General features: G+C 43.2%; 1 protein-coding gene across 1 annotated transcript; it reads left to right on the top strand.

Moving 5' to 3' along the window:
• nup160 (nucleoporin 160) lies at positions 1–23720 on the top strand. Its single transcript, XM_041938948.1, has 34 exons — positions 1–112; positions 1709–1817; positions 2462–2672; positions 3755–3977; positions 4091–4281; positions 4635–4871; positions 5886–5983; positions 6184–6268; positions 7550–7618; positions 8484–8567; positions 8710–8880; positions 9540–9639; positions 10118–10283; positions 11076–11209; positions 11378–11538; positions 13898–14034; positions 14468–14538; positions 16416–16569; positions 16919–16988; positions 17637–17735; positions 17841–17960; positions 18428–18523; positions 18664–18758; positions 18954–19050; positions 19175–19280; positions 19380–19540; positions 19783–19843; positions 21173–21283; positions 21379–21502; positions 21983–22084; positions 22508–22649; positions 22882–23007; positions 23111–23206; positions 23358–23720. The coding sequence occupies exons 1-34, from the start codon at positions 22–24 to the stop codon at positions 23439–23441; spliced, it is 4182 nt and encodes a 1393-aa protein (XP_041794882.1). The 5' UTR covers positions 1–21; the 3' UTR covers positions 23442–23720.
• The last annotated feature ends 2968 nt before the right edge of the window (positions 23721–26688 follow it).

Raw genomic sequence — 26688 nt, forward strand, 5'->3', positions numbered from 1 at the left:
TCACAGATCCATGAGGGGAAGATGGCGGCGGTGTTGGAGCGCAGCTTCATAGAGATATGTGGATTTGAGAGGGAAACTCTGCACAGGTTCCGAGAAGTGACAGTAGATCTCGGTAAACTTTCTCACATGCTTCTTACAGCTCTGTACTCCGTGTTCTTTGATTTCTACAAGTTTGTTTCCACACGAAGCTTGAACATTATGACATGCTAACAACAGCTAGCACGGCTAACTCGCTGGCTAGTAATGTTAGCGGTGTAGCCCTAATGTAATGCGACCTAATACATAATGGAGTTTTTATTTTTTTTTTTAAATATCGTGACTCCTTACCGGAATCTTTTAAATTCACCTGCGTTAGCTCGTGAGCAGGTGACGCACAATAGTTCTTTTCCTCCCGTGTCTGTTTAGAGGTCCTATTCTCTCATCAACCTCAGCTAGTTATTTCGCCGGTAACTCGTGTCTTTCTGCTCACCTGTCAAACAGTGAACCATGATGAACAACGTAACATAATATTTAAGTATTTAACTGCTGAAGTCCGCTGTCTTTGACACACGTTCCGTAAACAGGAGTGGACACATGCTAAACTCTGTGTAAAAATCGAGTAATTTAACATGGTCTCCACAACCCGTTTTGTTCTTCATTTAGAGTAGATTATTGATCCCAAAGGGAAATGACAGAATTATAGCAGCCGCTTCAATTAAGACACAAAATTAAAGGGAAAGCTGACAAGATATAACAAAAAGCCAATTAAGAGGTGGAAGAAAGAATATGATACAAGCTTCCATCAGTTAGTTTGTGGTTTGGTGAATTTGAGACTGAGAAAGTGTAGTGATTCAACTGACCACATAGTATTTGCCTGGAATCGCTGTCGGCAGCTGTAGTCATTGTGTAGTGATTGGAAATTGACTTTTTCTTACCTTATTACTTGGTTTAGGTGGGAATGTCCAGCATAGATGTTGTCTGTTTCAGTCTCTTGTTTTTTTAATGTAATTTTGTCCACAGTGGTCACATGATCTAGTCTTCCTCCTTGTTTTTGTTGATTTCCTGAAATATTATTTCCTTCGCCAAGGATTCTAAGTTTTGAGTTTACTTTGTTTGTCAGCGAGATAAGATAACAGAAAACTAACAGCACAATTTTCATGAAACTTGTTTGAAGAGTGAAACATGGGCCAAGGAATAATCATTAAAATTTTGCAGCAGACTGGAATCACGGCGCGGATATGCAAATTATTTTTTTCTCTTCTGTTAACATTGGGAAATAGAGGATCTGGCCCTGGCTGAATAAGCGCCATACATCTTAAAATCCAGTAGATGGTAGTAAATTTCAATAGTAACTAAATGTAGCCAGTTGTAGAAATATGACTCTTCATCACAGTCCACATTCACAGGTGCCAGTAATCCTCTGGGGTTGATGATACATGTTCACACCTCATACAGGAAGCAGTCTGTGGTTTCATGGTAGAACTGGTACAACTGTAGCAACGCTTTTTTCCAAACTAAGATGTGGCTATGGAAATGGAAATGCATACATATAATGCAAATGACTACACTCTTACTCACATCCAAATGTGACATTGTAATAGTTTTGGAAATATTTCCACACATAGAATGTGGTTGCGCTTGCGGATTTGCATATCAAAGAAGACTGAACTATTATGCCTGGCAAAGGTCTGGATGTGCTTTCAGTGATAACTGTGTTTCCTGTCTGCAGGTCTGAGTGCTCTTCCTGGTGGTGTGAAGTTTCCTGACAGTGCTGGAGCCTTTCATTATGAGGAAAGTGCAAAGCTGCTCTCTGTCACCAGTAACAGATTCATTCACTGGTCAGTAACATCAACATCTATAAATATTTCCTCCAAACCTCCTCCCTAACTTCCCTCTGAACATGACTTATTTTTCACATAAAATCTGAGCTCATTCAGCCTGAAGTATTTGTGCAATATCACAGTCAACATATGATTTTAAATGTGCTACAGTTAAAATTAAGTTAATAAACAGCTTTGACTCATGCCTCACAGTAAGAATCATTTTCATCATTTGTTCTCTGTTTAATAATATAATTAGAATAATAATAATAAATATCACTTCAATAAAATAAAATAAACAGATCCCCAGAAATCCGTTTATTAATGATGTGGAAAGAGGCAGGCCAAAAGCCTTTGAACAGTATTTTATGTCACTGGTACAAACTTAGTAAGATAGTCAAACTGACAGAGGAGTTGGTCTTGGATGTAGCATAGAAGTGCCTGTTTGTTTCCTAATAGGCTTGAGTCGTCTGGCATTGTGTTATAAGTTCCTAGACGATTAAACTTAGAAACACTGCTTTCAAAAACAATGGGTTGAACTTGTCAAGTATAAAAAAGGTGAAAAACATGTACTACATGTAGCTCAAACATCGCTCTGTGCCACCGTGTTAATTCTATATAAATGTGATAAATGTTCGGGTATTAACACTGACTGTGTGCAGGTCCACGTCAGGAGACACGGTGCAGCTGGTGGAGCAGTCTCTGGACACAAACCTGCTCAATAATGCCGTCAAACTCAAGTTCACCCACTGCACTTTGCTGCCTGGAGGAGTCAACATCCAGGAGACCCTCAACAATGTCATCATCCTCATCTCCACCAATCAGAGTGTCCACAGACTGGTGCTGCCCCACCCCACACGCATGTACCGTAGTGTGAGTAAAATATACTGTAACAGAAAGTTTATGACATTTACACTGGTCCGCAAAGTCAGTTCGATGTTTGCTAAGCCCCGCCTCCCCAGTTACCTTTGCTAACCTGTCAGTCATCTGTCTAATCAACTGTAGATCTAACATTCATATTAAACACATTAACAGTTAACTGTGATAACAGATTTAGCTTCCATGTTCTAGCTGATAAAACAATTGACTTCACACAGAAGGAAACAAAAACATGTCCCAGGTCATGATATCAGACTGAGGCCGAAGCTAACAGGTCCCAAGTCACAATATCTTGCAAACAGGCTGAGGCTAAAGCCAACAGGTCCCAAGTCATGATATCAGATTGAGGCTAAAGCTTGCAGGTCATGTCATGCTAACAGACTCAGGGGAAAGCTAACAGGTCCCGAGTCATGATATCAGACTGACCCTAAAGCTAGCAGGTCTTATTGTGTTAACACACTGAGGGGAAAGCTAACAGGTCCCGAGTCATGATATCAGACTGAGGCTAAAGCTAGCAGGTCATGTCATGCTAACAGACTGAGGGGAAAGCTAACAGGTCCCAAGTCATGATATCAGACTGAGGCTAAAGCTAGCAGGTCATATCATGCTGACAGACTCAGGGGAAAGCTAGCAGGTCCAGAGTCATGATATCAGACTGAGGCTAAGGCTAGCAGGTCATGTCATGCTAATAGACTCAGGGGAAAGCTAACAGGTAATATAATACTAACAGACTGAGGGGAAAGCTAACATGTCAATGTATAATGGCAGATAACTAATGATAGATAAATAACTAAGGCTGATCATGATCATCATCATCATCATTTTTGTATAAATGTCAATATTTATGACTATATATAAGTTTTAATATAGTATATATTATAACATTCATATAATTTGACAGTGCTGCCAGTTTGAAGAGTATCCTGATAATGACTGAAGGCTGAAGAAACCAAAGGGTTCATTAATGGTAGATGTTTAATGGTAGATGTACAGCCAGACAACAAATGACAGACGACTAACAGCAGATGAATAATGATATATGATTAATGTTAGATGTATACTCTCATCCTCTCCAGGAGCTGGTGACAGAGCTTCACATGCAGTCCATCTTCACTGATGTGGGGAAGTTGAGTCTGCAGGACTCCTCTCACAGCGCCATCATCCCCAGCTCAGTGGGACAGACGGGGAGTCCCACCACCTCCACAGCCTGGCTGAGTCAGTTTGGAGAGGTCCACTATGCTCTTGCTTCGCCTGCTGGAGGGATCATGGTGGTCACTTTGCCACCCCATGACACACCGGGTAAAGACCACCTCCCTGGTTTCACATGTTCTCACAGACAGGACAGGTTCACATGATGTGCAATGAAACAATTACTGGTCACTAATTGTGATGTGCGTGCATGTGTATTGGAGGTGGTGTGTCTGTGTTGGAGCTGAAGAGGAGCTCCATGATGCAGAGGTTGTCGGGCTGGATGCCCACAGCGATCCGTGGGGACCAGAATCCGGCTGATCTGGTCCTCAGTCTGGCTGTCAGAGAGTTGGAGGAAGATTCCTTCATCTTCGCCCTTTGTCAGGATCACAAGCTGCGCATGTGGTCCTTCCGGGTGAGCCGAACATCATCATCATCATCATGCTGACAGACTAAAAGTAGAAAGTAGTAAAAATCTGAACTGCCATTTTCTGACGAGCTTGTGCCCCCCTGGATATCATGTAGTCTGAACCCGACATTAGATAGTTCTGTCGTGAGGTCATTTTGAGACTATTCTGTCACATTGTTATCCTGTGTTGCTTTGTTGCTCTGATGACTCAAATCATCAGTGTTCAGAGGGCAGAACATACTCTATTTCCTGTTTCCTGTATATCCAGATGATGCAGTTAAAATATGTGATGTCAGAAGTAATTGATGTAATAAGTGCTGCGTCATTTGACAAGCACTCGTGATGTGTCCCCCCTACAGGAGCAGGCGTGTCTGCTGGAGGCGGACATGTTGGAGTACATGCCGGCCTGTAAAGGAGTGAAGCGTCTGGCCGGTCAGGGTCACCGTCTGAGGCTGGCCTTCTCCTCCACCACCGGCCTCTGTCTGTCTGTCTACCTGGCCGTACCTCAGAGAGGACAGTTCATTGTCCTGCAGCTCGTCGCCACCGACAGCAACCGCTACAGCCTCGACCACATCTCTTCTCTCTTCACAACACAGGTAAATTGCAAGAGGTGGTGAGATTTCTTGTTATTTAAAGCATCTTCCAACATGTGGTATATGTTATTGTTCTTGCTATATTTTATTGTTGTTGGTGTGTTTTAAGATAAGATAAGATAAGATATACTTAACCATAACCAAACAAGAAAGTACAGCAGCGACATACTTCACAGAAGTGTGTGTATATATATATATATGTGTATGTGTGTGTGTGTGTGTATATATGTGTGTATATATGTATATATGTATATGTATATATATATATACATGTGTGTGTATATGTATATATATATGTATATACATATATATGTGTATATATATATATATGTGTGTGTGTGTGTGTGTGTGTGTATGTATGTATATATATATGTATGTATATATATATGTGTATATATATAAACAAAGTATATTAAAAATATATAAATACACACACATGTATATACATATATACATATACACACCTAGGTAGAAGACAACATGATCCTCTGCTCCACTCCATAGACCCTCAGTCTGCGTAGAAAGTAGAGACGCTGTTGGAGTTTGGAGCAGAGGCTTCCAACATGTACCTTCAAGCTGAGTGTGTTGTCAATGTGGACCCCCAGATACCTTTATGAACCCACCTGACTGATGTGTTGGTTCTTAATGACGACTGGCCCGTGGTCTCCGACGGACTTTGGGTCAAATATCATCTCCTCTGTCTTTCCCACATTCAGCACCAGATGATTTTGATCACACCACCGGACGAATTCCTCTATTTCTGAGAAATAGTCCAGTGTTATTTTCATTTCTGGTATATTTCTATTGCATTTACGTATATTTTTATCTGCATGTTAGTTAATTTTATTCTAGTATCTTTATTTTATTTTCTTTAGCTTTCTTATTGTTTCTAACGTGGGGGTTGCAATGCAAATTTCATTGACATGTTATGCTCAGTGACAATAGGGACGATCTTGAATCTTGTTGATGTGCACCGTTTAATTATAAAAATAATTAAAATATTGTCTCCGTTCACAGGAGACTCTGGTGGATTTTGCTCTAACGTCTACAGACATCTGGGGGGTCTGGGTGGATGATTCCAACACCACGGTGGTAAAATACATCAACTTTGAACAGTAAGTAGTCACAGAAATGATGATGATGAGAATCCGGGCATCAGTTCAGACTGGACTTATGTCTCGAGATGAGATGGTCAATGATTTTAGTCTGACCGCTATACTCCTGAAGTCCGGTCCATGGAGACTGCGTGCGTGCGTGCGTGCGTGCGTGTGTGTGTGTGTGTGTGTAACTGTGTGTAACTCTGTGTGTTTTCCAGTAACACAGCCGGTCAGTGGAACCAGGTATTTGTTCAGCCTCCACCTGAAGATGAAGTCCATATAGGAGTGGACCTGGACCCCAGAGTAAGACCAGTCCTCCACTAACAACCACAAAACCGTAACCTCTGGGGTCCTCATGGAGGACAAATAGTGACCAATAAAATATGATCAATACCAATAAAATGAAGAGTTCTCTGAGGGGAAATTCAGATGTTATGACAACAAAAAGACAGAAATAAGTACAGATACTTCAAGGTGCAATATAATGTTGTCATGATACCAGAATTTTAAACTTTGAGACATTACTCATGTAAAAAAAAAAACAATGCTTGATGCTTGAAGTTCACTTTTGAAAATGTTTGCCTGCACACAGTGCTGCTACACAAAAAGTCACTGAATACATACCAACACATTTGTAATAATCTGAATAGTAAGAGTTGAGGACCAGTTGAGTTCCTTCCTCGTTGTTTCATTGGTGCAGCCTTGGGTTGATAATCTTATTGTAGATTTATTGATTAACTTCTATTTCTTCGTTACTTTCGATACTATTGAATGTGTAATTAACACAGAAACAAAAGTGTTATGCAGTGAGAGAGACCCTCACTATCATCCTTAGTCCTCCAGGACCAGTTCACAGTTCTGCAGCAGATGGTGGAATGTAAACAACTGCTAGGATGGCGTGTGAAAACTCTCATGCAGATAGTAAGGTCTCAGTCCTCCCGCCATCAGCTTAATCATTCTTTCACAGTTACATGTCCAGGGTTTCACCACCTAGAGTTAACAAAGACATGAAGCCCTCAACACTCTTACTGCTCTGTTTTCCGCTGACTGTCTGTCTGTCTGCTGCTGCTGCTGCTGATGATGATCAGCTCACTGTTTTCTGCTCACACTGCTTTTTATTCACTGTTGCTATGAGATGTGATGTAAATCTACAACAGTAACTGAACTGGAGAGCTATTGGCTGTTACCCCAGCAACCATGTGTGTCTACAGAAAACAGTGAAGGTGATAGCAGCTGCCAACAGCAAAAACATATGGGAAAAAGGAAAAAAAACAACCAAAGTAAATACATAGATAATAATAAAACGGGATAGAAGAATAAAGCAAAGTACATGAATAAGTATTAGTAAAGAAAAAGAACAGGTCAAATAAAAATTAAGATTTATAAATAAATATATAAATAAAAACAAACAGTAATAATATATAAGAAACAAAATAAGGAGCAAATTATTTTAAAAAATAAATGTTTTCAAATCAAATGCTAAATAAAATGATTGAAATGAATCAACACATTGAAACTCATCTCTCACTGTTCATTCGTCATGTTGACCGTGTGATTAAATACTGTGTGTTGTCTGTTTAACAGGAGACGTACCTGGAGGTTCTCTTCTCTCCCCTACGCTTCACAGCTTCGGCCATAGTTAAAGCTCTACAGGTGAGAAACCAGCTGTTATGGTTGAAGCTCTACAGGTGAGAAACTAGCTGTTGTGGTTGAAGCTCTACAGGTGAGAAACTAGCTGTTGTGGTTGAAGCTCTACAGGTGAGAAACCAGCTGTTATGGTTGAAGCTCTACAGGTGAGAAACCAGCTGAGTTGAACCATCTCTGTTTCAGAATAACACAAATGACAGAAGCAGAAATCATTCCATTATTATTACACAATTCCTGCTGAGAAAGAAGTCCAGTATGTAGAACAACAAGCGTCTTCTAATGAAATGAAGGTTGAATATCCTGTAAACAATTTGATTCTGCTCAAATATAGATTTTTAACCCCTTAACGCAGCAAGAGCAAGCCACCCACAATCAGGAGGGTTGATAAAATCTGTTAGCGAAGGATGAGTACAGGAATCAGGCGGATAACAGAAATTTCTTCAAATGCTTTTTGAAAGCAGAATGGGAGGACATCGATCTTAGTGGTGAGCTTAATTCGCTCCAGAGCTTCGGACCTCTAAAAGTAATGTTAAATTGGTGTCTTGAAGTGCGTGTATGGGGTAAGAGTAGACTGTAGTTGCTGTGTCTACTTTGATATGTGTGTACATGTGAGGTGGGGATGAACAAATTCTGAAAGGTGTCTGGAAGACCATGTTTCCTATATTTAAACTTATGCATGAGTAAGCATGTTTAATAAACAATTAAGTGTCATACAGAAGAAATATCTCAGATATATATCCCATTCAAACTCTCTACATCCAGCATAAACAAAGCCAAAGGCCACAACAGTCCTCAAGTCTGTCCTCAGGAGCACATTGACCGTGCACCCTCCAGCCACATCCCAGTTTCAACCTGGTCTTGTGTTTTTCAGATCTACCGCAGAGGCTCAGAGAGGATCACTGATTTGTCCTGGGAGGCTCTGAAGAAGGAAGTGACGGTGGCTGTGGAAAGTGAGGTAATTTACCCTCATCAAGCTCTGTTTAATGATAAAGAACACAGAGTATGGAACAGTGATCATGATTTTGTTTAACAGTGTCTGGTGCACACAGTCATCTCTTGTTTCCTCCCATCTGGCATCCTGTCTGTCTGTCCTGCAGCTGCAGAGCAGCGTGACAGAGTTCGAGTTTTCTCAGGAGGAGTATCGTCAGCTCCAGGTGGAGTTCTGGTCCAAGTTTTACGCCTGTTGTCTGCAGTATCAGGAGGCGCTCTCCATGCCTCTGGGTTTGACTGTCAGCCAGCAGACCAACATGGTCTGTCTCCTGAAGAAGGTAAAGAAGCAGCTCGCACTGACCAGGTAGTGCTGCTTCACAGCTGTGGAAGCAGACAGACAGGCGGTACATCAGACTAATTGTCCTTATTGCAGCAGTGCTGTAACATGAGTATTACAGAACAAGCCAGTCCGTACTTGCATCTGCTGATGTTTTACATGTCCTCAGACACTAATGAATCTTTTTTGATAGCACATTGGCAACATCTTGAAATGTGCAAAACCCTGTGATAAGTCCTTCATGTCACCATGTTTTTTTATTTTGTTGATACTGTCGGACTGTCTGTGTCTCTGCCGAAAGACAGGAAGTCTGCTGGAGCTTTGACCGTCACCAGAAAGTTCATTTATGTCTCTATGAGAGAGTCACTGTGTGGGTAGCTGTGGTGCTAGCTAAGCTAGCAGCTCTACGGCCAGAAGGTCTTGGCTGTGTTCCAGTGTCAGCACATAGCTGTAGCCCTGCTGTTCATCATTACAGAACTTTAGCCCTGCCATAACTGGTTTATGTAACAAATAGCTGATGGAGATGTGTTTGTCACAATGTTAGCGGTTGAGCTCACCAATATTACAAAATGAGACGAGGTCAAAGGTCAAACGTTGGAAGATGTGATGGAAATCCAGGCCAAAAACACTTCAAGCTGCCGTTTTGTGTTTGTGTTTCAGGGATTTGTGTCGTTCCTCCTGCCGTGTTTTGCTGTGGATCATTTGTACCTCTCTTATGATGAGTACCTGTTCTCAGAGGAGGAGACACCCATCACTGAAGGTACCCCCACCTGTAATGTGCTGATAGAGACTCAACAATAACAAGGCTGCTGCAGCTGAAGGGGCTGTAGAGACAAAGCTCGCTGAAAGCATTTAACCACAAGTTTGACCTGATTAGACTGTTGATATTTTTCTGTAATATTCATTGTACTGTAGTAATAGTAGTGTGTATGTGTGTGTGCATATGTATGTGTGTGTGTGGTGAGACTGAAACCACAGTGCAGCGAATACATGCATACAGCATCAGTAGAAATAGCACAGGCAATGGAAAATAAAAAATAACACAGTAAAACAAAGAAAAGTGGTCGGAGCCGCTGTAAGAAGCTGCCACTCCTGCGGCGCCATTGTCGTTATCGTAATGTGAGTTACTGCGTGACCAACCGCCTCCGCCATACAAGCTGACATCTTGTACATCCGAGTGCATTGTGATATGTCACGTGTGTGTGTACGTTTATGTGTTTTTATAATGTGATCCACAGACCCGGAGGTGGGGCGGGACGTGCTGCAGCTGGTTCAGTGTTTGCGGCTGGTCAGTGACGCAGTTTCTGGAGAGATGGCGTACGAGATGGAGAGAGCCCTGGAACACCTTCAGTCACCTGAGAAGGCTGCTGAACTAGTCCTGGAAAACATGCTGTGCAATGACAAGTCAGTCATCTTACATTCAACACCTGCTGTATTCACTCTGTCATAATGACCCTGACCTGAATATGAAATGTGTTTTATGTACGTGCAGATTGCTGATCTGATCATATATCCACAATTAAAGGGATGATTGACAGTCAGTTTAAGACACCTTTTATCAAAACTAAGATGTTCTAAAGATAATTTCTAGAAGATGAACTCTACCGTGCATTTGTTTCTGGTGGAGCAGCATGTCCACCCACTGAGCTGTCTCTTTTTCATGGATCTGACACCCTGCACCTCTGTCTCCTTGTGCCTGCTCAGCACACTTTGAGCTTTATTGGAGTAGTTAACGTTATGGATGATTTGATGATGATAATGTTGAACCGAACACGATGCCGTGATACTGTCGTACCGAGCACAGGTAGCTTGCAGATGGGTTGTGTGATGTCTTTTGGCTCACGTTTGGTATCTGGATAAAACCCAGAATATCCTCCAATGCAAGACGATCTGTTTTTCTTCAACACTAACGCCGTGTCTACATCGTGTGTCTCATTGTAGTCTCTACAGCTGTCTGCAGCTGCTCCTCAGCTGCTTTTTCAGAGGCACTTCAAGTAAATAAATGAATGTCCCGTCAGTAACCAATACAAACACCCGTTACTAGACTGTAAACCATTAATCAAACCAACGGTCAGTGTTGGGGACTGGCAACTGGCCGTGTGGTAGAAGGGCATCCACTGCACTTCCTGTTTGGCTGCGCTATCATTACTGCCCTGTAGTGTTTTATGTGAATGTGTGACGTTGTGTTTCCTGCAGTGATAACGTGATCGAAGACATCCAGAACAAACTGCAGGACATTCGGAACCCGATGGCTGCCATGATGGCCTTGCTGAGGGAGATGGACCTGGAGACGGACTCTGAGGTCGGTGGAGAAGGACCCGCGGCACCTGGTAGGAAACAACAGATTCATTGTATATGACACTCAGGTGGAGATGACTTCATATCTCAGCTGATTTTGTTGTTTAGTTGCTTGTTTAGTTTTGATGCACAGACCCATGTGGACTCCTGATAGTTAACAGTTTTCATTTTGTGTGTTTTCCCTCATCTGTGTCTTGCAGGTCAGAGTCTGAACATGAGGATCAGCCTGTCTCAGCTGTACGGCAGCAGCTCGGCAGTGTCTGTAGTCTGTCAGGCCGTCTGCCACATGGCCATGACCAGAGCTCTGTTCTGCCGAGACCTGCTAATCCTGCAGAAACTCTACCTGCGCTTCGGAGACAATGTACGTACGCACACGCATGCCCCTTTATAACGAACATTTTCTTTACATTTTAAACTATTGCCACGTTTTCAGTCTGAAGTTATTTGGTCAAATGCAGTCCATTTGCTACACTTTGCTACCGAGTATGACTTTATGTGACAATAAAGGAATCTTCTGTTCTTCTTCTATTCAATATTGTCATGATCTCATGATCATTATCTTATGCTGCAATCTAGAGGTTTATTATGAAGGCTCGTCCTAAATAAAAACACAATACAGAGAGCAAATTTATGCACTAAATACTATTTTTTAAAGGTTTACCCAAAACTTTCTAAATGCCCCAATATTTTAGACAATGGGGCAAAAGTTGCTCCCCAGATATTAATAAAATTTCCTACACTGGTGATGTCAAACAGTTGCATGCTGTCTCCAGTTCTGTTACTATCCTGAAAACCTCAAACAGAACCCACAGTTTTTCGTCTCCTTCATGTAAATCTCATGTGAGGCTCCTGAGATCTCCTGTATGAAACACCTGCAGTCAGAGCTGCAGCCAGCAGCCAGCTGACGTTCCTCTGCAGTGTTTCCCCTACTGTTATATGCCCCGTCTGACCAATGAGGCTTTATTATGATAAACAAATATAGAAATATTAAGAAATAAACTTTTAAGTGTGAAATAATGTCCCTTAATCATGTGTAGTAGTTCATGTGTAGGTATTGTGTTTCTGAATGTCGTGTTATTTCTGTGTAAAAAGAAAAAAAAAGCCCAGATTGTTGATCTTTTCATAGTTGTTTATCTGTGAAAAGATAAAATGTCCCCAGCTGACGTTGCTCCACCGGCTTCTGGAGCCTCCGCTGCCTCGCCTGTGTTGCAGCAGCTGCAGAGTCCTCAGATGTGGTTGTAGAGGCAGCTAAGTCTCAAACAGGTTGATCTTTGTGGCTCATTTAGATCATGGTTGTCTGATCAGCTCCTCCTTTTTCATGGATTAGACTTTCTCTATTCACTGATCAATAGACCTTCCACAGGTCAAGCTCATTGTGAACTTGAAGAGCGCCCTCTGCTGGAATACAAGGCAAACTGCTTCAAACATTCTGTAAAAGATTGAATTCAAACAGGTCGTTTCAGTTTGAATGTTTCGTTTACTCCCACGTTTGAATGAAAGTTTGAACATAGAATAAGAAGCATCAGAATAACACAATAACAAGCACCACTTCACTAACTAAGGAGGAATAAACACACAAACACATGTACAAGGTTGGGATGCTGTGTAACATAATTAATGAAAACAGAATTGGCAAATCCTTTTTGACCAATAGTCAGTTGAAGTCACAGCGCAGAGAGAAGATACGTAATGTTCAAACTGATGAACTTTATTGTTTTTTGTGAATATACACTCATCTTGAATTCGATGGCTGCAGCGTGTTCCAGCAGCCTGTTTCCCCACTGTGTTCCATCAGCTTCTCTTTTAACACTCAGCCAGTGTTTGGAACTGAGGATGTGAACTGTTGAACTTCTGAAAGTGAAATTCGTTCACATTATTGCTTAATATACGCAGTCAGTTGCTCAACAGACAGAATCTTGGCTGTCATATTTTACTCTTCATACTGCTTCATGTTTTCAACTCAAACATATTCATTGCTCAGAAACCTCGATGTACCGTTCAGCATTAATGCTGCTTTCACAGGTATGTAGGTTTCCCATGCCATTGGCACAAACGCACCCCCGTACCATCACAGATTCTGGCTGGTAACAGTCTGGATGGTCCTTTTTTTTTTCTTTAGCCTGGAGGACACGATGTCCATGATTTCCTAAAACTGATCATCTGAAATGTGGACGTGTCAGACCACAGCACACCTGCCCGCTCTGTCTCAGTCCATCTCAGAGAAGCTGGTGGTGTTTCTGGATGTTGTGGATATCTGGGTTTCACTTGGCTTGCTGGAGTCTTTACTTGCATAATGTAGATGCAGTGATGAACTGAGTTTCCTGGCAGGGTTTTTCTTAGGTGGTCCTGAGCCCATATATATTATACATCCATGTCTGTTTTTAAGGCAGTGCTGCCTGAAGGATCAAAGGTCGCAGGTATTCAGTGTTGGTTCACTGTGGCCTCAGTTTTCACTGCAGTAAATAAGGCCTGAACCTCTGGAAACGACACAGTCGTGGCTCGACGTAGGGAGAAGTCAGGATGCCATAAATCATAAAAAAGAAACAACACAAGTTGAATTTCTTTGAAGTTATTTCCAAATGTTCTACGTGCTAAATAAACATTTTTACATCCTCTACAGACGAGGAGCTTTCAACCCCTTCTCTCTGCTCCGTGTAAACTGTTAGAAAACTGTTGTCAGCTGGTTTTAATGTGTCTGTGTTGGTGTGTGTGTGTCTCAGGTGTTTCTGGGTGGGGGGGCACAGCTGCTGCAGCTCCAGCAGGACCTGATCCCTCGAAGCTCCCACCTGCTGTCGTCTTATTACCTCCTGAAACACATCAGTCAGAGTCTGGCCTCCCCCGTCCCCATGGATATCATGTGAGTGCACACACACACACACACACTCAATATGTGTGCGTAGTATAGTTTCTAATCAGCAGAGGTCTGGTCGAAACAAGTACAGAGATCAGGATTTTCTCCCATGAATCTTTGGGACACTATTTTAAAATATGCACATATCATTTAGTTCAGACTCTGCTGCCTCTCAGAAACGTTAGATTTACAGAGCTCAGATCACTTTAATCAAGATCTTGACTGCATTTTGATTCAAGGTTCAGTCCTAAATGGTTTGAAAATGGGTCTGGAAGTTGTAGTTCGATAAAGGCCATTAACCATTTGGTCCAGTAAAAGCGTGTTAACGGGTAGTTCGTGTTTAAAGTTCAGACGGTGAGAATATCAGGAACATTTGCACATGTATAAATGCAGAGATGTGAATCAGGTGTACTGACCGCTGACCTTTGACCTCCCGCAGAGACGCTAACCTGCAGCACCTCACAGTGCTGGAACTGTCGGACACTCCAGCCCTGTCCAACAACAGATCAGGTCAGTGACACTCAACTCAGATCAGGTAAAACTGAGAGGGAGCTTCATCACTCGCCTCCTCAGTTTTCTCTCTGTGTGTTTAATACTTAATGATACAGAAGAGTTAACGACAGAAACATTATGAAATCAAATGCTGATGATCGCTAAAATGATCATCAGCATTTGATGACACTGACGATTTCAGTGTCCTGGACAAACTGGAGAAATTCTCTAAAATGTGATGTTTTTATGGACCCAATTTTCCCATGTTTTTGTGTCTAAGTGACTAATAGAGACAGCAGTTTTTTCTCATGGTCACTGTAGGACCACTGACAGCTCAGGTTGTTATTCAGAGTGTCTGACAACATTATGGAAAGGACCCTACAGAGGAAAACCTTTTTGTTAAGGAGTAAGATCCTTTTTGTTTGACCAGAAAAAGCTGTTAAATCACTCGGACCCACCAGACTCCTTTTACACAAACAGTCATTTAATCATCGTAAAACACGCTTCATTCGAGCTCCAAAGAGAAAATTTAAAACTCATCAAAAACCGTCTTCCTTCATCTTTCACTGTTCAACAATCATCACTTACTCTGGTTTGGTTGAAATTAAATCTGAATTCACCATCAGAGACGCAGCGAGGAAACATCCTGGACTTAATGACCGGACAAGTTTCAATATGAGTTCACTTCAGTTGATTGCTGGACAACAGAGTCTCTGGTTTTGTGGCTCCAGTCCGTCACTCACAATTAAAGATTTTTACAATTCAATTATATGTATTTGAATTTATAATATTAGTTGGCAGCCCTACAGCAGAATACTGCAAACAACTACAAAGAAAACCATAAAACAACAAATGTACCTTAAGGTGTCAGAGGTGTGTGTCAGTACTTGTTGTATCTGTTGAGGTTATACCCAGTGTACCCAGACATGCTGCAGTATTTCATACCAGCAGAGGTAGATCCTCTGTGTATCTGTCAGCGGATCAGTAAAAAGTAAATGCTAAACTAAAATGTCTGAGGTTGTTCAGAAACAAGTTTTTAGTCTTTACTTTCTACCCCCTACCCAAACCAGGGTCTGCATCCCCACACCCCGCTTTTATTGGTGCAGTTGGTGAGAGGCAGGGGTAGATGATGGTGGTGCTGCAATTGGCAGTTACATGTGGCATCTAGGCCTGTGGTAGCATTGTAGCAGCTTACAATAGATAAAGCGGTGGTAGTATGATAGTATCTTAGCAGTTAGCATTGGCATCTAGCAGTTAGCATTAACAGTATAGGTGAATCTAGCTGTATGGTCTTCTGTTCTTCTTAGCAGTTAGCGGTTAGCATTAGCATTAGGTAAATGGTTGCATTGCTACTGTATTGTCTTCTTCTGTTCTTCTTAGCAGTTAGCGGTTAGCATTAGCTAAATGGTAGCATCGGTACTGTATTGTCTTCTTCTGTTCTTCTTAGCATTTAGCGGTCAGCATTAGCATTAGCTAAATGGTAGCATCGGTACTGGCCACTACCTGGAGCATCTCCTAAACAGGCCTGTGTCAGTTGAACGTGGCAGTGCTGTTTGGATTGTGTAGGAGCAGTGTGAACTGGCACTAGGGGGGGTGACTCTGGGACGCCGGAGTTCACCGCCTAGCCTCCTGGAGGTGTCGTGGGACTAAGTAGGCGAAACACAAGTGTGTATTGTACATACCGTTCAACAACCAGGCAACTCAAAGTGCTTTACACAAGACACAAAGACAACACGAGATATAAAAGAACAATATCAAGAGACACAGATAGGATCTGAAACAAAGTGAAATAGAAGATTAAACTGAGCTAAATAGCTAAAGGATCTGTATCAAGACTGTAAGTCAGCCTCACAGCTCACTGTCTGACCACAGTTGTCTCATTCTGTGTCTCTCAGCTATGTTGAGTCCTCAGACGGTGGTGGAGCTCTTCTATCAGACTGCAGCCAGGAAGACCATCATCTCTCAGATCTACTCTCAGCAGCAGAGTAACGCTCAGCTCCACTGGAGCCACATGATCTCCAGCGTGGTCAACCTGCTCGCTCAGCTGCTGTATCCTTCATCCACCCAGCAGGACTCCCCGTTCTGCACTTACAAGGCAGCATTAATGTCGATCGCTGTGTGTTCAACACCTTTTCACTTTTAAAGAAGTTTTAAAATAGAAGAAAAAAGATGAAACTACTACACCTGAAAAGGCTTTTGATGATGCAACAGAATGTGACAGAAATGGAGAAATATCCACATTCAGTGTGACGACTAAAGGTGTAAATACGTGGAGGATGCTAACGTCCGTAGAGCTGCAGGTGAAGTCTGTATAAACTGCTTCATATATTCTTTAGTGACTTTCTGTCTCCAGCAGTGTGCTGTGGTTCGTTGTTCAGCCTTAACTGCCGTCTCACAGTTGGCCCAGTAATCCTGGTTTCCAGTTCCCAGAGTGTCTGATGGCCAGCTGTCAGTACACACAGCTGCAGGTGAGTTTAGCAGTGTGTTCGTTATGTTATTGACTGACTGTAGTACATCACACTAAGAGTTTTGACAAATCCAACGTGTCTGATAGTTAAACAGCAGCTTTTCACTCTTTATCTTCTCACATGAACTTTAATTCTGTTGTCACAGCAGGCAGCAGGGCATTGATTGGAGTGAGTGAGTGACATCCCACACTGTTCTCTGTGTTTACCTGCATTACATCACTGTGTGCTGTAATGTGGGAGATGTCAGATTACATCAGATTTATGTGATCATATGAACATTTTCACCAAACATTTATTTATTTCAAACATCATTTCACTAATTAACAGTTAAACTGTCTGTCTGGCTGCAGGTTTGTAGTTTTCACGTCGCGAAGGAGGCGATACTTCATGTTGTTGTCATGCTTCACTGTGATTGGCTCTGCTCTTTCAGAGAGATGAGACCAGTGATGTGATTGGCTGAGAGAGTGTTTATCAGTAACTACACCCTCTAATCAATACTCACTTTCACACAGTCAGTGAGATCAACACCTGCTGCTCTCAGGTTAAAATGAGTCCCACAGGCTTTAACATGTGAGTGGAGTGTGACAGCGATGACTCGGCAGGACGAGCGCCTCAGGTGTATCTCACCTGTGTTTTCTGTGTGTGCAGGAGTACGTGAGACTGATCGGGCCTTGGTGTCAGGTGAACATTGGCTCCTGTCGTTTCATGCTGGGTCAGTGTTACCTGTCGAATGGGGAGGGACAGAAGGTGAGTCACAACCACCTGAAGGATCAACTCAGACCGCTGATTCTGGTTTCTGGCTCTGCTGACTCATCATATTTCCTCGTTTTCTTCGTCGTTTTGTGTCTTCAGGCTCTGCAGTGTTTCCAGGAGGCAGCGACGGAGGTGGAGAAGGAGGAGTTCTTGATGAGACTGACGGGCACTGAGGAGGAGGAGGCTGCATCCACCCCGAGGTTACAGTACTACAACAAGGTACACCAGACCTGAAATAACAGACGTGTGTCTGGTGAAAGACTGGAAAACGAGCAGTGAAGGAGTTGATCAACAGAAAATTTAAAATTAAAGTTTAATTAAAAACTTAAAGATTAAAAACTAACTAAACTAAAAACAGACTAATCAATAATGAAAATAATTACCGCAGCCTTAGGGTTGGCTAATTTATATGTGAAAACTTGGTGGTTCAAATATGGCCGCTGCTGCAGAGAAGCTGCAAACTGTAGAACACGGAGGCTTCACACACATGTTGAACCTCTTCAATCAGCTCCGTTTCAAGGTGACCTTTGACCTTTTTGGATCTCAAATGTCATCACTTCATCATTTTATCCTACAAGATTGTGTGCAATTTTGGTATAATTTGCATATTGATCCTTCTTATGGCCCAAAGTTTATTTTCTGTAAGATCACAGTGATTTTTGTCTGTGGGGTGTGTGTTCGTCCAGGTGCTGCGGTTGTTGGAGGATGTTGGCCTACCTGAGCTGGTCATCCAGCTGGCCTCTCTGGCCATAACAGAGACCATCAACGACGTCTACAGCCAGGTAACAGCCAGGTTTAGCACTCAGGTAAACAGTCAGGTGACGTTTAGCACTCAGGTGAACAGTCAGCAGTCAGGTAAGAGACTGTTTCCAGTCGTATAAATATTAAAGTAATATAAATCTAAACCTGTGGTTCTCTTCAGGCTGCTCTGTGGACTCGAATATTCAAACATCACCTGGACCTCAGACACAACAGTGAAGCTTATGAAGCCCTGACACAGAACCCAGACTACAGCATGTACGTACATATACTGTATATTAATATTTCTATACGTGTGTCCACACAGTAAAAGGTGCGGGAGAGTTGTAAAGACGTGTGTTTGGATATTTTTATGATGACAGTTAACTCGAACAGAGCGGGATAAAAACAGCTGATTCTTCTCTGTAAACAATAATCTGATCTGTATATAAACTGCTCTGAATGTGCTCTCAGGCAGCTGGATTGTCTCCGTCAGCTGGTGGTGGTTCTGTGCGAGCGCTCCCAACTTCAGGATTTGGTCCAGTTCTCCTACGTCAACCTGCACAACGAGGTAACACCTTCACCTAACGCGACCTTTGACCTCTGACCTGCCTCAGCTGTGTGTGTGTGTGTGTGCGTGCGTGCTGAAGGATAAAAGGTGGAGACACACCTGTTGACTGCTGTATCACCTTCAGGTTGTCAGTATCATCGAGTCTCGAGCCAGGGGTTTGGACCTGCTGGCTCACAATTACTACGAGCTGCTGTACGCCTTCCACATCAACAGACACAACTACAGGAAAGGTACAACTACAGGAACATCTGTCTGAACCGCAACATCTGGTTACCCAAGATAAACATCTGTTTCAGTACTGTGTGTGTGTGTGTGTGTGTGTGTGTCAGCGGGGACGGTGATGTTCGAGTTCGGGATGCGTCTGGGTCGAGAAGTTCGGACTCGTCTGGGTCTTCAGAAGCAGGTGAACTGTTACCTGGCTGCTCTCAACTGTCTCCGCCTCATCAGACCAGAGTACGCCTGGATCATCCAGCCTGCCTCCGGAGCTGTGGTACTTATACTCATAAACACAAGTACACACACACGTACACACACATGATCCAGACAGGTGTTTTTGGAGCATTTTTTGAGTTTTATGTGTAGTGTTTAACTGCGCTACCTGAACATGTGAGAGTCTGTTCATTGAATCCTCTTTCATTGGACCATCATAGTGTCACAGCTTCTAGAAGTCCTGATGCTTTTTGTGTGTCTGGTTGGTGTAAATACAGCCGAGTGTGTTTGTGTTTGCTGCAGTACGAGCGTCCGGGAGCATCTCCCAAGAGAAACTCTGACGGGGAGTTTTCATCTGAACCAGGTGACGTGAACGTCCTCAGTGTGGACAGACGGAAGCATTACTCTGCAGCCTCGTTACAGCCTCAGGATGTTTTTAATGATAATCATAAAGAGTAAATGATGAGATTGAATTGTTCTTCATTGAACTGTCTGGATGAATGAGCTACTTCACAAAGATGGAGGCTGCTCAGAGTGACTGTAGCTGCGTTTCCATTGCCCCTAGAAATGCGCAAATCCTAAATATCGCAATAAAAAAACGGTAATGGAAACACCTAAATTTCGAAAATCCTCTCAAATATCGCAAAACCATTTTTACGCTCTCATGAGGTGGTTTTTCAGACGTGTCGATATTTAGGTGTATCGCAAAAGTGTAATGGAAAGACTTTTTCGCATTTACACGTCTCCGAGGTCAGCGGACTCCCCGTTTCGGGACGGCTGCATGCAGTCAGATATAACGTCTTGTCAGTTTTGTAGTGTTTGTATGTTTTCTGGATCTCAGTAAGTACAAAAACACTCCAGCTGTTCCAGCTGTCACACTGGCTGATCTGTTAAAGACAATCCGACAGCTGTGATCTCGTCCTGTGTCACTTTGCAAAATCTTTATTCCGTTTTCATTAATCGTGAGATGAACTTGTGATGAGTGTGTGCACCTCAGCTATGTGGGAGACGCGTGCACGCCATTAACTTTAATATTTACACATAATTGGTGATAGAAAATATGTTCAAAGGACACTTCAGTAATTCACAGTCCTGTATTCTGCTGCTGCTCCGCCGGCGCGAGCTGACGCTGTCAGAGCGAGCCGACGCTGTCAGAGCGAGCCGACGCTGTCAGAGGAGCCTCGCGTAATAACAAAGTGATCAATAATAGGCCATTAAAATCAGTGATCACTCTAAGTCAACAGATAATTTCTTTATTTCACCTTCAGCATGTGCTTTTTAATTATAGGGCTTTGTGTTAAGTTTTACCGACGCACAGCACGCACACACATCTCGCGGGACGTCCGAGAACTTACGAGAATTTGGGCTGGTTTGCAAAACACTGTTCAATGGAAACACCTGCAAGTCGCATTCGAACTTTGCCGACATTTCAGAAATATCGCTTTTATTTTGCGAACAACTTTAATGGAAACGCAGCTACTGTTTCTGAAAACTACGTAACGGGAGCGAATACTGGACTAAACTCCAGATGAATGATGGCGTTGTTGGTTCAGTCAGAACATCTTGACACAACAGAAATATGTCAGTTGAGTTTCCGTCTGTTGTTTTTCATTCATGACTTAATTCATTTCGTATGTGACGATGATGTGATCGCATTTATTCCACAACATAAGAACTGATTATTCTCCTGCAGTCAAACGTCAGGTCGACATCCTGGAACTCAAGGACCTGGAGAAGGAGTACATCCTGTCCCGCAGCCGTCTCACCCTCGCCCAGCACCACCCGCCGTCCGCTGCCATCGCAGGTACACCTGGAGCACATCTACACCTGTAGACCGACATCTGTAACAGCACACCCCCTGTCTCTGTCTGTCTGTCTCACCTGTCTGTGTGCCTGTAGGCAGCGCCTCAGCAGTGGAGATGGTGGCCTTGTTGGTCCAAACAGGACTGTTTGACTCTGCTCTGTCCATCTGTCAAACCTTCAAACTGAGCCTGACGTCGGTCTTTGAGGGTTTGACCTTCAAGTAAGTTTTGTTGTTTCGATGTTTTTTAAGTTTTTGAAACGCTTCAGCACGAGCGACTCAAACAGTCACATGATCACATGACTCAAACACGACAATAATTACAGATAATGTGATAACTCAAATTGTGATGAGACTTTTTTTTCTCAATTTCTTTTCTTGTTATTTTACAGCATCTTCTAATTTGTTTTCTTCTTTTAATGCCACAAAACTTTGTTTGTGTCTTAAACCTGATATACAAATAAAGCTTATAGATGTTTTCATTGTTCCACCAATGAGACAACAGAAATCTGATCTTCACAGCTCAAACGTCCATACAACATTCATCTGAAAGACAGAAGTTCAGTTAATATTAAGATATATTTAAACATGATTTATGGTGCATTTTTGTAAATATTCTACGTCATTATCACCTGATCTGAATATTGTGTTGACTCCTGCCTCACATGTTTTTGTCAACATGCTTCATTTGTGCGTTTTCAGATGCATCAAGCTTCAGTTTGGTGGGGAGGAGACGCAGAATGAAGCCTGGAGCTGGTTGGCTGCTAATCAGCTGTCGACTGTCGTCAACACCAAAGAGTCCAGGTTTGACTTTTATTCTGTTCGTCAAGGATGGAACTGTATTAACGTTTTAAATATCACATGAACAGATGAAGCTCATCGTGGAACATTAACGTGGAGGAAAAATCAGAGAGCATCACGGTGGGCTGTGTGATGATACTCAGTGTTTCTGAAACTAAACAATGTCAAGAACTTGTTCTTGTGTTCTTTGGGAGAACGGTCTTGTTCGTCGTTCTTGCCAGAATGAACTCGCAAGTTCCTGAACTCACAGAAAGCTGCAGACAGTTTGAGGCGATGTGGTCTATTTAGTGGGACGTGAACAGTTTCGTTTAAATGAGCTGATGGTTGTAGCAGACCTGACGTGTCCAGGAAGCTCAGAAACTAAATCACCTGATGATGATGATGTTCTTACATTATTATATTACAAGTTTCTTCTTCTGTGTTCAGCGCCACAGATGAGGCGTGGCGGCTGCTGGCCTCTTACCTGGACAGGTATCCCTCCAATAACGGACAGCACCACCGCTGTGTCATCAACAAGCTGCTGTCACATGGCGTCCCTCTGCCTGATTGGCTGGTCAAGTCTTACAAGGTGAGAGATGTGCGAATAGGGAGACAGCTTACCTTTAATGAAGTGTGTGATGAGGAGGGACAGTCAGACCTTCACCTGCTCAGTGAACTGTGGACGCCGTTCACACCGAGGCGTCCACGGTCACGTGGTCATATGAATCTGAATGTTTATTAAAACTTGATGAATTGACGTATGAACACCTTTAGTCTGACTCCAAACCTGTTTCCCATGATGCACCTGCTGTTTGTTACAGGCCGTGGACGCTCCATCTCTGCTGCGTCTCTACCTGAACTTTGACCTGCTGGAACCTGCAGCTGAGCTGGTGTTGGAGTACGTGGATGCTCTGCTGGGCAGAGGACACCAGTACTTTGGAATAGAGGTACATGTGATGTTCATACGTAGAACTGCTGCTTCCTGCACTCGGGACGTTGAAGAGACTTTGACTCCAGTGTCTGTCTGTCTCATGTCTGTCTGTGCTGCAGAGGCCTCTGTCTGCGACGTCGTCTCCAGTTTGGCTGCCGTACACGTCGATAGACCAGCTGCTTCAGACTCTGGGCGAGACTCAGACCAACAGCAGTGTGAGTGATCATCACTTCCTGTCTGGTGTTATTACATCACTTCCTATCTTTGATGTGAAGCGGTGTGAACGTGTTTATTCAGGGACTTGAACCTGTGACCTTCCAGCCGCAGCCCCTCCTCTTTTAACGAAACCTCGTTGTCTGTTTTCAGCTTCATAATAAAGTTCGAGACAAACTGGACGAATATCACAAAGTGGTGGAGCAGACGACCAAACGGAGACTCGCGCTCGATTAAAGACGCGACTCATCCGTCACCTGCCGACTCTGACCAGTCAGAGACTCTGAGCTGAAACAGGAAGAACAGACACAAAACTAAACCTTGATGTTTTTCCTTCAATCGAGTGAGAGGTTTGTATGGTGTGTAGACCTGCTCTGACCTGCTCCTCTTCTTGTAAATGTTCAGCTGCTTCACACTCTGAACGTGTTTGCTTTTTTAGAATATTCCTACTCTTTTGTACTGTTCATGTTTTTCCATCAGAGCTGTAACTTGTGATGAAATTAAAGTTTTGTTCGCATTTCATCGATTGTGTCGTCAATTAGCAGCATTTACTGACTTCCGTGTGTTGAAAAAAAACTACAAGAAAACTCACCTTTAAATGGAAGAACACACTGACGGAGAAGACATGCGAGGCTGTGGTCCGTCCATCGTCTCGAGGAAGATCATGTGATGATCAAAAGCTCCAGAGCAGCTACTCAATGGACACTGAGGTGAGAAACTGCCTCCAGGGTGCAGAACGAACATTTAAGTTCTCTGCAGAGAAACTATGAATCCGAACGATGGGTCACTACAGTAATGGAGAGAACTGAGTATAATTCTGAAGTACTTGTACTTTGAGTATTTCCTTTTACTTACAATATTCTAAACAAAGAATTTAAGCATTATTACATACAATGTTCAGACTTCTGCAGTAAACACTGAAGACACCAGACTTAATACACAGGATCCTGAAACCTTGTCTCAACAGCGCCACCATGTGGACACGAAGCATTACAGCGACACTGAACCTGTCCTCATACCTTTTACTGGCTGGATCGCAGCGGCTGTTTGGTGAGGTTTCAGGTCAGGGTCTCCTCAGCAGAGTGGATGCCTGTTGTCATGGAAACAGCATCCTCTCATCCAAAGTGCATCTTAAAAAAAGAAACCTGAAATGTTTCTGCTTTTGCACAAACAGACGATCCCTTCCGAGTTAAATTCTGCGGAAAGTTTTGGTTTTAGACAGGAATTTTCATTCTTCAGTACACAGTAGCTCCAACAGAAACATTTCATGGAGTCTGTGGATCATCGACAGCGTCAGTCTGTCCATTTCTCATGGAGCTTTTTAAACACTGAGCATTAGAAACTAAACTGGGCTGCATTGTATTAATGTGACAGAGCGATCTGAGAGACAGACCTCTGAAGACCTGGACACAGAAAGGTCTGTGTGGAGAGACACAAGCAGAAACGCTTCCAGTGTGAGAGGTCTGGGCTCCTCTTTTCATACCTGTTCTCCCTGTACCTCCAGCCCTCCTTCCATCACGCCGCTCAGGCTCGCTGATGACACTTTCAGGAAGACCATCACAGCTCAACAGCAAGACGGCAAGAAGGTCAGGAACTCCGAACAGAGGAGTCCATCATCGGGGAGGTGAAGTCGGCCTTCCTGGAGCGAAGGCAACTGAAGTATCGAGGGTTTAGGCCGACTAACTCTGACCCCCCTCACGGTCATCATTCACACTGTCACTGATGACATCCAGTGGCAACGATCTGAACTACTGAACAGGATCTTTGTCTTGAGCCATTTTACCTCAATCAACCCGGGCTGCAGGTGTTCAGCCTCCACTGTTTGCTCCAGTTCTCACCACCACGAACAGAGACCCCCCCCCCAATAACTGACTGACTGACTGACACCCCCAGAGGTTAAGAAATGTCACAGCATCAGAATACCCTACAGTGCTCCTCCATCAATAAACATCCCATTGATAACCCACTTCCAATACACCTGAGATCACCTGGTCACCACCTGAGAGACAGACGTCTGAGACGAGGGAGAGTAGAATCCTCAGCCTGAAGTCCTGCATTGTTCACAGTCAGCCTTCAGGCTCACCTGTCAGACCACAGCAACTCCACAGTCCACCTGAATCGATCAACTCCCAATCAGGAAACATCAAAGCCAACAAAACCCAACACAACCCAACCCAACCCAACCACACACACGTGTCCCAGGCAACAAGTCCAATCACTGAAAAAAAACAACCTTTCAACGCAACAGCAGAAAGCCTCGATGACACATTTCACCTGACGAATACGAGCGTAAAAACCTGAAGGAACCTTTAAAACAACAACCAGAAGAGAACCAGAACGTTTTCACAGTGGAACAAAAAGCAGCAACATGTTAAACATCAATGAGAGAAAAAGACTTCCTTCACCTTTCTTTCTTTTTTCTGTAGTTGAACATTGTTTGATATATTTTTAGGTTATTTACTCATCTTTATATTTAGATATTTGATTGCAGTGTTCCACAGCTCTGCTCACACTTTGCTTCATGTACTTGTTAGTTTTTTTTCTGCCTGCTCAGATGTAAACGTATGTTTCCCCTCTCAATAAAGCCCTTTTGAACTGAAGTGAATCCAGAGACAGACAGACAGACATGTGGACAGTCTACATAATGTCAAACTGAATGCTGCACAATATTCATGTTTTTGTTCATTTTAGCATCCAGGATAACTTGGATCTTATTGGTCATTTTACACCACAGCAGACTGGAGCACCAACACACTGAACGTCACGGCGGCGACACGTGAACATGAACTTCACGTGGAGTTCAACATGAACTCACGTATGAGAGCTGGAGGGACGCAGGCGTCATGTGACCCTCGACCAGTTTCAGTTTGATAGAAGCGATGAGGACGAGGATCTGTTCAGCATACAGACTAGAAACGGGAAACAGCTATCTTACCTTAAAGGCAGGAAACCGATAGCTTAGCATTAAGACTGGAATGGGGAGAAACAAAACCTGGTGGTTTCCTGGGCTGTTCGTCTCCGAGCTGTAACTTCCTGAAGTCTTCTTGCTGTGGGGTCAGGCAGCCGACAGGTGAGCACTTTTGCTGTTTGAAGTCTTTATGCTAAGCTAAGCTAAGCTAAGCTAAGCGTCTGACGGGTGTCGCTTCTATGAAAGCTTTTCCACTGTAGGCGTTCAGATACAAAACACTTTGGATTTCAGACAAGATGTGGTGGGAATCAGGTCTTTTCTCGTTAACCTCGACCTTTAATCTCACCTCGTGATTTCACTAAATGTTGGACTGTTCCGTAAAATCAACAACTGACAGTGAACAGGACAACAAACGTGATGGCAGCTTTGCCTGTTGCTACGGACACTCTGTAGCTGTACCTGTCTGTGGCGTCCCATCACCTTTGACCTGAATCCACAAATCAAGTCTCCCCTAGCAACGAAGTCAACCATCAGCTGAGATAACGAGACGGGACACGAAGCCTCTTCTCCACCGAG

This window comes from Chelmon rostratus, chromosome 6 (assembly GCF_017976325.1).
Source record: "Chelmon rostratus isolate fCheRos1 chromosome 6, fCheRos1.pri, whole genome shotgun sequence".
NCBI lineage: Eukaryota > Metazoa > Chordata > Actinopteri > Chaetodontiformes > Chaetodontidae > Chelmon > Chelmon rostratus.

What these genes read in the sequence shown, in the direction of transcription:
- nup160 (XM_041938948.1), top strand. Translation starts at nt 22, where the DNA reads ATGGCGGCGGTGTTGGAGCGCAGCTTCATAGAGATATGTGGATTTGAG. An exon ending in AGTAACAGATTCATTCACTG is followed by an intron (nt 1,818 to 2,461) that starts GTCAGTAACATC and finishes GACTGTGTGCAG; the next exon opens with GTCCACGTCAGGAGACACGG. An exon ending in GGTTACAGTACTACAACAAG is followed by an intron (nt 17,961 to 18,427) that starts GTACACCAGACC and finishes GTGTTCGTCCAG; the next exon opens with GTGCTGCGGTTGTTGGAGGA.